Here is a 12,160-nt window from a genome sequence, read left to right on the forward strand (position 1 = left end):
CCGCGATGTCTATAAAATTCCATGCACTAAGGCACACTAACGATATTTACTCAACAATATACATATAATATTGTGATACGTAGTATAAAACATTTAAACCCTTGAAAAATTGAAGTTGTACTATAAGTCTACGTGGTTAAATAAGACATTTTGAAAATCACCACTTCAATTTTGAGGTTTTTTATTTGGAGATTTGAAAGCAACCATATACCTCAACCTACTTACAAACAATTACGTAAGAGTACAAAATTTTAGCAAAAAAAAAAAAAAACAATTACGTAAGAGGTTGGGGCAAGTGCCCCCAAGGTAATGAAGTATCGGGCCACTATATAGCCCGTTATAAGTTTATGGACACAGCTGGGCCCATGAATGTATTTCTAACGTAACATGGTTACATACACGGACATAGAGTGATCTGCCCCGCCAGACACACCCGGTCGGAACCGGTCGTCGTCGTCTTCTTCTTCGTTTTCTTTTTCAAATTGGTTTTTGTTCTTTACAGTAATCTCTGTAATTGACAATTTCTTCTTTTTCTTTTATTTATCCCTCTGATTCATCAAAATCGCAAAGCCAATCTTTACATCTGCTCGTTTCCATTTCTATTTGTGATCAGGTAACGTCCCTTGTTATGGTCTCTGATTTATTCTTCTTCTTCTTCTCGATGATCACTCTAATTGCTACTTTTCCTTCCGTTTTTATCGATTTCTTGCAACGAGGTAGTGATCAGACAACAGATCTTTGCTTGTATGGTTCTGTCTTTTTTTTTTTTTTTTTTCTGTTTTATTGGTAAATTTTGGATACAAAGTTTCCATCTTTTGTCGTTTTCTGATCTGAATTGTGAAAAATTGTATAGGTTTTTGCCTCAAAGTGCAGCAGACTAGTTCAACTTAAAGACGGAGCTTTTGGTTTGGTTTTAGCAATGGATACGAATCTCGTGGAGATGGTTAGGGCCTCTTTGAATTGGGTTACAATGATTCTTGATGCTCCGTCAGCTAGAATTGTCTTGTTCGGTGTCCACCATGTTCAGCACTATCCCTTGTTTCTGTAAAAGAGGTGATATCATTGTCGCGTAAGTGTTACACAAAACTTCTTTTAAAGCGTCTTCTTATCTGAACATTTGGGCTCATTCATTCTTGTTTCTCTCTTAGCGACGAAGGTGTTCACTGGGGGATACAAAATGGACTTCAGCTTTCGAGAAGTACAATCGTGTACTTCAAGCACAATGACATGGACTCTCTTCGTAGTACTTTGGAGAAAATCATGACAAAGAACAAGCGCTCAAAGAACTCGAGGCGTTACATTGTAGCTGAAGCTGTATATCAGGTATTGTAAACACCTCTCTGTTTTTTTGTTCTCCTGCCATGAGTAGTAGACCTTGGCAAAAAAACCGGAACCGAAATACCCGGAACCGGACCAAAACCCTCATAATGGTTCCTATATTTCTAAATCCAAAATAACTAAACCGAACGGGTACCCAAATATTAGAAATATTAACTATATCTATGTATAACATAATATATGTTTATAATTTAAAATTAAAAGTATCTAAAAATATTTAAAGATAACTACGCGAAAGTATCCAAATATTTTTATTTGAAATATCCAAAGTAATCCAAACTATCTGAGTTTTTTTATCCGAATCATCCTAATTATTTGATACATTATCCAATACTTAACCGAAATAACCGAACTGATACCCGAAATGCCCATGCCTACCATATGCCTACCATTAGATGTAACGTTTCCCCACTTGCTTGTGTTTTAATCTGCAGAACTCAGGCCAAATCGCGCCTCTTGATGAGATAGTGAAACTAAAAGAGAAGTATCATTTTCGTGTTATATTGGATGAAAGCAACTCTTTGGGTGTGCTTGGCCGTTCCGAGAGAGGTCTTGCAGAGCATCACGGTGTCCCTGTGCGTAAGAACGACACACATTCTTAGTAGAGACTTATCATTTTGCTATTTATAACCAATGGTGATGATTTTTTTTGTCTCCTTGAAACAACAGATTGAGAAGATAGATGTTGTGACTGCAGCAATGGGCCACGCATTAGCCACAGAAGGTGGGTTCTGCACTGGGAATGCCCGCATCATCGATTACCAGAGACTTAGCAGCTCAGGATACGTGTTCTCGCGAGTGCTGCTATCACAGCTATTGATGTCATTGATCAAAACCCTGAGTTGTTAGTCAAGATGAAGCAAAACATTGCTCTGTTGTGGAAAGGTTTGTCAGATATCAAGGGGATGTCGCTAGCAAGCAACCCTGAATCACCTATTGTGTTCTTGAAACTAGAGAAGTCTAGTGGTTCAACTAAAGCAGACTTGCTTCTACTTGAGAAAATGGCTGATCGTGTAAGTAGACTTTCTTCTTTTTCTTGGCGAAAACGGACCTTGTCTTGGTTTTGTTGACATGAGTGGATCATCTATGCAGGCTTTGAAGGAAGGGGCTCTAAGAAGTCGTTTCTTCATAAGTGCCGGTTACCTGTAGGGATCAAACTCTTTGTCTCAGCGGGACATTCAGATTCTGATCTTATTAAAGCATCAGAGTCCCTGAAGAGACTCGCTTCGGAGCTTCTACTCTTAACTCCTAATCCTTTTCTTTTTTTTGTTCATTACATCTTATGTTTTTTTTTACAACCTTTGTCCTACTTTATATTCTTGATCATGATCATGTAGCTTAGAGTTTATTTATAATTTTATCAATAATTTTTAGCTCTATTGACTCATGAAAAAGATGAGCTTCCATCTTATGAATAAGTTGCTTGATATGACAAGTCATCTCTGTTTTCAAAAACTTGTATAACAAGAAAAAAAACTGTGACCTAAAAAAGGAAGAAGAATGAATGGTTTGGTTTGGTGGAAAGAGAGAGAGAAAATGAGAGGTGTAGCTTGTCCTCTACGTTAATGGCGCTAGAGAGATTTTCGGACGGTTTTTTTTTTAATGTCCTTTTTATCTTTGTCCTTCCTTTCATTTTCCTCTTTGCAGAGGTAATAGTCTTTTTTTTTTTTTTCAAAAACCTTTGTAATGAGATTCTCTTTTTGAAGGTTTGAATGTGATTTTGTAAATTGAGTTTTGCAGGAATATTGGCAAAAAGGGCATTGATATAAAACTTAATAAAAAAAGACACTCCTCGTAGAGTGTTCCTCCCCCTCCCCCCTCGTGCCCATTCCTGCCTATTCCATCTATCATGTCTTCCATCCAACGTAAGAACAAGATCTGGTTCGTTTTGTTGCTGTCTTCTTTCTTGTTCTCCTTCTTGAATGTTTGTTTGTTTTTATAGAAACCGCGATGAAACCAAGGATGGGCTCTTTCAAGAAGAGGAGCTCATCTAAGAACCTAAGGTATTCAATGAAGAGAAGGACAAGCAGCAAAGTAACCCCTTTGGAGATCGAAGACGTGCATGACGCTGAGGAGTTGAAATCAGTCGATGCTTTCCGTCAAGCGCTTATTCTCGACGAGCTACTCCCTGAGAAACACGATGACTACCATATGATGCTAAGATTTTTGAAGGCCAGAAAATTTGATCTCGACAAAACCAAACTCATGTGGACTGAGATGCTTCGTTGGAGGAAAGAGTTTGGTGCTGACACCGTTATGGAGGTATTATTATTTATCGGGATGTTATATAGGGTTTTTATACCCAGCTTTATTCTAATCCTAACCCTACTTTAGTCCTAATTAATATTAATTTGTGATTTAGATACATATAGTAATTTCATGATTTTGCTGAAAAAAAACTCATTTGGACGGGAAAACTTGATTTTGCGGGTTTGGCGGGAAAAATCGATTTTACAGTTTGGCGGAAAAAATCGATTTTACGATTATGACGGGAAAACTTGTTTGAGCGGAAAAAAATTGATTTGGAAATTTTGATGGAAATTTCGTTTTAGCAGGAAAACTCGATTTTATAGTTTTGACGGGAAAACTCGATTTTGCGGGAAGTTCAATTTTTTTAATTTACTTATTTAGATCTTGTAGCCATTATGGTCTCTTATCTTTGCTAACACTTTCTGTTTGGTTTTTGTAATACCTCAGGAGTTTGAATTTAAGGAAATTGATGAAGTGTTGAAGTACTATCCTCAAGGACACCATGGAGTTGACAAGGAAGGAAGGCCTGTGTATATCGAAAGGCTTGGTCAAGTAGACTCTACCAAGTTGATGCAAGTCACAACTTTGGATAGGTATGTCAACTACCATGTTATGGAGTTTGAAAGGACTTTCAACGTTAAGTTCCCAGCTTGCTCCATCGCTGCGAAGAAGCAGATTGATCAAAGCACAACTATTCTTGATGTCCAAGGAGTGGTATGAATGACTAATCATGAATCTAAACATGTATTAACCACTTCTAGAATTTCTCATTAAGTTTTATTATTCTGAGCATATCAGGGACTTAAAAACTTCAACAAGGCTGCTAGGGACTTGGTTACTCGTCTTCAGGCGGTTGATGGTAACAACTATCCCGAGGTGAGATTTATATTTATTTCTATGCTCGACTATTCTTTTATCTATGAGCTTAGAAATTTAAACTTTTTAATGTGGTGTTTGGTTCAGAGCTTGAACAGGATGTTTATCATTAATGCTGGTTCAGGATTCAGGATGTTGTGGAGCACGGTTAAGTCCTTCCTTGACCCCAAGACTACAGCAAAGATCAATGCAAGTATTCAAAACCTTTTTGCTAGCTTTTTCTCTGTGGAGATAGTTTAAGTAATTAGCTATATATATTTAAATAACAGGTTCTTGGCAACAAGTACCAAAGCAAGTTGCTTGAGATAATTGATGAAAGGTGAGACTCACAGCTATTTACAAGCTAATCTATGCTACTGAAGACTTGACTATCTCATCTTAAATTTGTATCAGTGAACTCCCTGAGTTTCTTGGAGGTACTTGTACTTGTGCTGACAGTGGGGGATGTATGCGCTCTGACAAAGGCCCATGGAACAATCCAGAGATCATGCAGGTGAGTTACTTTATCATCTTTTTTAACTATTTTACTTCTAAACTGATTATGCATTTTTTTTTTCACCTGCAGAGAGTTAAAAATGGTGATCACAAATGCACAAAGAGATCACAAGCTGAAAACGGTGCTGAGGAGACCATCTTTGAGGTCTTGCTTACATATATATGCTTGAATAGTATCCTTTTCTTGAATCTTTAAACTCATGTTTCCATAATCTTCCAGGGAAGTGAATCTACAGCAGAGCAGGCTCCTGAAGAGGCAAAGGATTCAGCACAACCGTCTTCCTCTTCCTCTGACATTGTAAGAACGACCAATCTCTAAGTTCTTGAGCTCCAAGTAAAATAACCAATGCACTTGTGGATTTGATATTCTCATAACTCAGGTCCCTGTTGCTGCTCACCCAGCCTGGAACATGCCAGAAGCTCACAAGTTTTCGCTCTCAAAAAGTATGTTCATTCTTGTGCACCCGCTTCTTATTTAAAGTTAGGACATATGACTTCAATGCTTACTATCTTATCCCTGATCAGAGGAAGTATATGCCATCCAAGAAGCATGCAACACCGCTGCATCCGATGGAGGGAGGTCACCCATTTTCACCGGCGTCATGGCTCTTGTGATGGGTGTTGTCACCATGATAAGAGTGACCAAAAACGTCCCAAGGAAACTAACCGAGTCAACCTTATACTCGAGCCCCATGTACTGTGACGACGCGTCGATGAACAAGAGTGCAATGCAGTCAGAGAAAATGATGGTTCCCGCAATCTCAGGAGAAGACTTCATGGCCATCATGAAAAGAATGGCTGAGCTGGAGCAGAAAGTGACCGTCTTGAGCGCACAGCCAACAACTATGCCTCCGGAAAAGGAAGAGATGCTTAACGCCGCCATTAGCCGGTCCAATGTATTGGAGCAAGAGCTTGCTGCAACCAAGAAGGTACACATCTTCTTGAATCATTAACATTAGACATTTACTAAAAGGCTAATATCTTTTCGATGCAGGCTTTGGATGATTCTCTTGGTCGTCAAGAGGACCTGGTGGCATACATTGAGAAAAAGAAGAAGAAGAAGAAGCTTGTAAGTTTTGTTTTTTGACTTATGTTCTGACTTGAGAAACAAGCTATCGAGTGTTTGTAACTGGTCTTAGGGTTTTGCTTCTTGTCTGCACAGTTCAACTACTGGTGATCAATGAGGAACATACGAAAGGGAAAGCCTCTTGAAGAAGAAGAAGTAGAGGATTAATGGTTGATTGATAATGGTTTATTTTTGGTATTCAAGGGTCTAAATCATCAACACCGAGCGTATTTGTAAAATCAATTTCTTGTTTATATTTTATTAAAGAAATTTAACAAGGAAGATAGTTTTGTTATTTCTCTGTGTATATTATACTTTCTTACAAATACATGTATATTAAAATGTAGTTTTAGTGTGTATACTACTACGAGTTACTACAAACTGGATATGCCTAAGACTATTCTAAAAGTCGTTTTAATCCATATGGTTTAAGAGGTTGATATGTTTATATCATTCAGCCGTCAAAAATTAAAAAAAGAAAGATTGAGTATTTAATTTTTAATCTGTAATAGTTTCATGACTTTCAGAACTGGTCTTGTCTTTGTTTGAAGTTAAAGTTAAAGTGATCAATGTATAATTTAATATGGTGCATTCATCACGATGTACGATTTTTCTCCATCATCACATATCAGTGTTTTTGAAACTCTTGTTTACATCATATCACAGGCCGTTCAGTCTTCTTTGAAAGCAATTTTCTGAATGAACTTAATTGATTTAAGGGATTATTGAGTGATTAATGTGTAGGGTTTGTCCATTTGAAAAGTAATGTAGATTCTACAAAGTTATGTTGATCATAATGTGTTTATGTAGATTCTACAAATTTTTATGATTTTCACGAATGTGTCATCATGGAAGTATTTGATCACCTTAAATGGTGATTGGCCGCCGACATTAAGATAATATTTAGTTTTTTGAAGATAATATTTAGTTTTTATCATTAAGTTTAATTTTCATTGTCACGATTTAATTCAATTTATCTTTTCAGATGTTCATTGATATATCTTTAGTTTGTTTAGTTTGTTTAAATCTTCATTTTTTGGGCTAAGATTTAATGCTTTTGTAGGTTATTTACCAAATGGTCTGTACACATAATGCAAAGCACACAACATATCTTCTAGTCTTATGCGAAATGATTAAGGAGCAGACATTCGACATTTTAAGGTTTAAAAAAAATCATTTTTTTCTTCTATCTCTAGAAAAGATAAAAATTGACTTTATTTTCTATTTTAGCGGTTACCATATCTCTTCTCGCGCTCATTGTCTTCGTGGAGTTGACCATTTTGTGATTCAAGTGACTTCTTCGGAGTTCATATGCAGACTCTCTAAATGGATATCTGGTAAGTTTTTATGTCAGTACTTTTAAATGTTAAGTGTTGTTGTTTTAACAACATTTTTTATTTATAGGATTAAATAAGTCATTTTCGCTTTGAAATATACAAGGAGGTGGCCTCTCACAGTTTGTCTTGGGGTGGGCAATCCCTTTGGGATCAGGTTGTTGAGAATATGTAAATATTATTTACAATGAGCTTTGTTTGTAAGTTTTAATTAATAACTTATTTGATATTTGACTGATTGTTGAATTGCTGGTGCTCACTCCATTTTACGATACAGTTGAAGAGCATATTGAAAAGATGAATCAGGCCGATTTGAACCAGTTTGATGTTGGATACATTCAGGGAGCCTCTAAGAGGGTTGTTGTGTCTATCTGTGGGTGGCCGAGTATGATTGTGGATCTACTAAACGCCCGCGAGTAGTAGAAAATTATGAATTTGAAAGTTTGAATATTTTGTTTTTTTTTTTTGCTTTTGACATCAAGATAAGTTCTTTCCTTGCTTTTGTTGAGGCTCGTATTTGTCTTTTCCCGCTTTCTTTCTATAATTTCAGGTGAATCTTAAGTTGCAATATTATTTTGTAGGCTTGCTGTTTATGTTCGATTCATGCCGAACCAAATCGAAATTTCGGTTCAGAGAAAGTCATGAAACCATAAAATCGGTTTTCACAAACAATACTAGTTTCACAACTATTCCAATATGTGGGTGATAATCTAAGTATAATCTAAGTAAACATACTTTAATGTTTTATCAGACTCATTTTTCAGGATTTAACCCTAAAGGGAGTTATTAGTAAGTAATTTGTCATTAAACTTTAAAAATTTCGAGATCTCACTGTTATTAGTTTATGAATTCTATAATTTTTTTGTAAAATCTATTAGTATTGGTTTAAAAAAAAATTAAAATTCATTCAAATCTATTATTATTCAAAAAGTTTAATGATGATTGTTTTTTATTCTAACCAAATCGAGTGTTATTGAAAGATGAGTTTTTTCATATTTTTATTCATAAAATACAAATTTCAAAATATCATTTTTATCTACGAGATTTTCAAAATATATAAGGTGGAAAAAAAAACTCAAGAAAACAAATAGTTATTCATACCAAATATCTATTGCACTTTCAATCCATATTTTATGCCAAAAATTACAATCATATATGTAACAACTCTCAGAAGTTAAACAAAATTAATGATGATGCGTATTTAGTAGAGGTGATGTGTACCGAATTGATTACTTAGTTGGTCGGTTATGTCCTGGAAAAATTGGTTTGATAGAACATCAAAAACCGGTTTATTTATATCAACACCAGTACGAGAGAAGGACCTTCCGAGCTAGCTAGAGGGTTTGACGATGAGCTGAAAGCGATAATTATCCGTCGTCTTCCCAATCGGAATCTGCCGGCGATATCCAAATTCGGCGTAATTCAATCCGAACCCCGAATCGGGCGACGACGACGACACAGAACCAAACTATGCAGATACGGAGGTGGCCACACAGTTTCATTCAGCTTCTCTTCGTCTCCGGTAAAATGCCAATTAAGTGATTTTCTCCCTCTTACGAATTTGAGAGCTTATGAAAATTTATTTGCAGCTTTTGCAATTGGATTATTTGACGGTGCTGGGTCTGTACCCGTACCCGATTCGAACTGCTACGCTCTCGACAATTCAAGTCGTCTTGTCGATTTTGTATCCTCTTTCTACTACTCTTTTCTTGTAGCTTTGGATCGGTTAAAGAGTAAAGGTGTTTGCTTTTGAGTGTGTGTGTTGTGAAAATGCTTTCTTTAACTTTGGTTTGATCAGAGCAGCTGGATTGGTCATCCGTTTGAATATGATGGCAAGGTTTGTGTATATATGCATTCTCTGTTTATAGTATTGTGGTTAGGAGAGTTAGCTTGAGGTTTGACTTAAGTTCTCTTTTATGGATGTAGGAGTTTGATTTGGTGGTTAGATTTTGCAAGGATGTTGAAACAAGAGGGCAGGCGGTAACACTCCCCATATCATCAAACTTTTGTTCAGCGCTAGATGATTCCTCTAATGATGTTTTTTGTGTTGTGTGCAGGGTTATGTTGATTTTGGACGGTTTGACCCGTTGAGCTACTTTGTTTCCAGCTCTGGACATTTCGATTTTGTTCAGGTGAGAAGAACCTCCTCTTCTGTCATAGTTTTTTTAACATCATAATTAACCAGTTGTTTTTTTTTACTCTGGACATATATTTGATTGTTTGTGTTTCTTTCATGATCTGTGGTATACAATGTAGGGGTTTTACCACGGAGACCTGGCGAATTGCGAGCAGAGCTATGACAAACTTGGACGTACAGCACAGGTTAGATAGCTAGCTACTCACTAGTTTTATTTTTGAAAAAAACTTCAGTGGCTCCTTTCTTAGAGTTTGGTTTCTGTTTTGTGATGTTGTTCAGGTCAATATTATTTGTGGGAACTGTGTTGATGGACGCTGTAAAGGTGTGTCTGAGTGTCCTCCTTCTTTCTTTTGTTTTCTTCCAGATGAAACTTTAGAAACGGTTCTCAAGTCTTGGAAATCTATTAAGTCTTCCTTCTTTTTTATCCTTACTTCAGGTGGACTTGGATGCATATGTAGTGTCACTCAAGATTCAACTTGCAGGTATGTCTCTCTCTGCTACTATTTATCTCTGATGTTACAAGAATCATCATACATCATTTTTTTTTAATCAACGGATGTATGTTTCTGCTCTTTTTCCATTGGTCTAGAGTTACTGTCGAGTTGGCTATTCCGTGTGAGAAACCTGGCCCTCGTGTCTTCAAGGGATTCACGGTCGGTTTGCATCCTCGCTCATGGGAACTTGTAAGAACAAAACAAACACAAGTTTCTGATAGCATATTTTTCACACTGAACAAAAACTTAAAAGTGGATTTGGTTTTGGAACCTGCAGATTTATAATGGGATGACACAGTTTGGATTTGACAAACCTCGTCGTGAATTTAGGTAGAGAATCAAGAACCTAGTTCTGTTCATGTTTGAGTCCTATGTATTCACTACATGAAGTGTTCCTACAATTCGCAGCTTCAAGACCGAGCAGACTCATCTTACACTCTACATGACTGCAATTGCTTCTCTTTCAACATTGGTAGGGAAGCCTATCATCAAGGTCTCCCCGGAGAATGGTCTTAACGTCAAGATATCTGGTTCTTCCTTGACTGGGAATCATCCAACAACCTTATCTCCTTCAACTCTAGTACTGGACTGGAACTGTAATAGCTTCTGTTATCTTTCTCTTTTCATTGTTCCTTTGACCTTTGTTTTTACAAATCCTCTAACATCTTTCTTTCTCAAAGGTGAGAAAACTCGTAAGACTCCGTATGAAGTCAATGTTACTATCCCAGTGGATGGTTATGATCCTGTTCAGTTCTTCCTCACAAAACTCTGTGGTGAGCTTATCATCTACATGGCATTCTCCGTTGCTTGCTCTGTCTCTCTCTGATACAATACAATTTGTTTTTTCTTCAGAATACAACCAAGGTGCTGAAGGAGGATCAGCGAAAGGATGGGCTATATTTGGAGTTTTTTCCTGCGTGTATGAAAATCTCTTTCTCAGAATCATAAACGGCTTGTAACAGGAGAACTAGCTTCAGCTAATTGTGTTCTTGTGTGTTGTTTTTGATCAGATCCCTCGTTGCATTTACACTTTTCTGCTGTGGAGGATTTATCTACAAGACAAGAGTAGAACGCGTGGTAACCTTTCAATCTTTCTACTTCCGTTCTTTGATTCTCTACACACACAGTAGCACTGATGTGTTCCGTATGGGCGCAGCGTGGGATTGATGCATTGCCAGGCATGTCACTTCTATCAGGCTTACTAGAAACTGTAAGCATTTCCAAAAATGGACTCAAAAAAGTATTCATTTATGATATTAGGTCACTGTATGAATCCTCACAAGAGACAATTTATATACGTAATGTAATGGATACGGTCTTTGTAAACAGGCGAGTGGAAGTGGACAAAACTACTCAAGAACTGAAGAGATCAACAGCGCTTTTGCCAATGAAGTCTCATGGGACCGCTCTTCCACGTCTTCTACTCAAGCACCAACGCAGAGACCAAGTGAAAGGACATATGGTGCTATCTAACTTGCTAATCGCCTTTGTTAAAGGTTCTGTCTCAGTCAATGGTATGGTATGCAGTTGAACTCTGTTTTTTACTTTAATGTTTGGTTTCTAGAATGAGGGAAAACAAATTGTGAAAGAGTCAAAAAAGTTGAAAGCTTCACTCACCTTGAGATTGCTTTTACCTGCAGATTCATGTGTTGTGGTAGATGACGACAAACAAAGTTTCCTTTCGTTGCTTTGGTTACAAAGAACAAGAGCGTGTTCACATGTCAATAAAGATTGACACTTTTTTGTCGTCAAAGGAGTAGGTAGAATCTCTTCCTACCCTCTTCTCTTTCTCACTACGTAAAAGTCTTGGCCTCTGTCTCTTCGAACATAGTTTTATGTATGTGTATTACCAAGTCATTTGCAAAAGTAAAAATATTATTTCTTTTCGACTCTTTTTTTCAGATTAGTTAAATCTAGGTATTGGTATTAGTATATTATTTATTCTGTTCATACTTGATTTCTTCGCTTTTATTTTATTTTTACAACAAGATAAATATGTAAAACTAGTCTCTTAGCTTTTTTAAGAGTCGGTTTTTACCTTTTTTTAAGTTAAAAATTAAGAGATGGTTTTTTATATTCCGCTAAAAATCTCATCCTAAGAATTTTTCATTAATCATGCTCTTAAGTTAACTACTTCTAAAACATCAAAACTCAATAATCATCGATTGAA

General features: G+C 36.6%; 2 protein-coding genes and 1 pseudogene across 3 annotated transcripts; all 3 read left to right on the plus strand.

Annotated features, from left to right (window-relative positions):
• Positions 1-347: 347 nt before the first annotated feature.
• LOC106449068 lies at positions 348-2,487 on the plus strand (annotated as a pseudogene).
• A 499-nt stretch (positions 2,488-2,986) lies between these two features.
• On the plus strand, positions 2,987-6,410 carry LOC106448977 (phosphatidylinositol/phosphatidylcholine transfer protein SFH12). Its single transcript, XM_013890813.3, has 13 exons — positions 2,987-3,203; positions 3,281-3,600; positions 4,036-4,302; positions 4,387-4,464; positions 4,552-4,653; positions 4,734-4,783; positions 4,858-4,957; positions 5,030-5,104; positions 5,180-5,257; positions 5,340-5,403; positions 5,485-5,888; positions 5,954-6,028; positions 6,122-6,410. The coding sequence occupies exons 1-13, from the start codon at positions 3,188-3,190 to the stop codon at positions 6,134-6,136; spliced, it is 1,644 nt and encodes a 547-aa protein (XP_013746267.2). The 5' UTR covers positions 2,987-3,187; the 3' UTR covers positions 6,137-6,410.
• A 2,246-nt stretch (positions 6,411-8,656) lies between these two features.
• Positions 8,657-11,882, plus strand: LOC106448823. 2 transcript variants are annotated; one of them, XM_013890732.3, is made up of 17 exons: positions 8,657-8,881; positions 8,949-9,043; positions 9,158-9,196; positions 9,286-9,339; positions 9,417-9,491; positions 9,616-9,681; positions 9,776-9,818; positions 9,933-9,978; positions 10,086-10,179; positions 10,268-10,320; positions 10,399-10,586; positions 10,671-10,763; positions 10,843-10,909; positions 11,001-11,067; positions 11,147-11,200; positions 11,320-11,509; positions 11,631-11,882. In XM_013890732.3, exons 1-16 carry the CDS (start codon positions 8,830-8,832, stop codon positions 11,461-11,463), a joined length of 1,230 nt encoding a protein of 409 aa, XP_013746186.2. In that variant the 5' UTR covers positions 8,657-8,829; the 3' UTR covers positions 11,464-11,509; positions 11,631-11,882. The 2 variants fall into 2 exon arrangements, with proteins under 2 accessions (XP_013746186.2, XP_013746130.2); XM_013890676.3 differs by having other exon boundaries at positions 11,320-11,504.
• Positions 11,883-12,160: the final 278 nt, after the last annotated feature.

Source organism: Brassica napus, chromosome C1, assembly GCF_020379485.1.
Source record: "Brassica napus cultivar Da-Ae chromosome C1, Da-Ae, whole genome shotgun sequence".
Taxonomy (NCBI): domain Eukaryota; kingdom Viridiplantae; phylum Streptophyta; class Magnoliopsida; order Brassicales; family Brassicaceae; genus Brassica; species Brassica napus.

What these genes read in the sequence shown, in the direction of transcription:
- LOC106448977 (XM_013890813.3), top strand. An exon ending in ATGGTAACAACTATCCCGAG is followed by an intron (nt 4,465 to 4,551) that starts GTGAGATTTATA and finishes TGTTTGGTTCAG; the next exon opens with AGCTTGAACAGGATGTTTAT. An exon ending in CAAGTTTTCGCTCTCAAAAA is followed by an intron (nt 5,404 to 5,484) that starts GTATGTTCATTC and finishes ATCCCTGATCAG; the next exon opens with AGGAAGTATATGCCATCCAA.
- LOC106448823 (XM_013890732.3), top strand. Translation starts at nt 8,830, where the DNA reads ATGCAGATACGGAGGTGGCCACACAGTTTCATTCAGCTTCTCTTCGTC. An exon ending in TCAGCTTCTCTTCGTCTCCG is followed by an intron (nt 8,882 to 8,948) that starts GTAAAATGCCAA and finishes ATTTATTTGCAG; the next exon opens with CTTTTGCAATTGGATTATTT. An exon ending in AAACCTCGTCGTGAATTTAG is followed by an intron (nt 10,321 to 10,398) that starts GTAGAGAATCAA and finishes TACAATTCGCAG; the next exon opens with CTTCAAGACCGAGCAGACTC.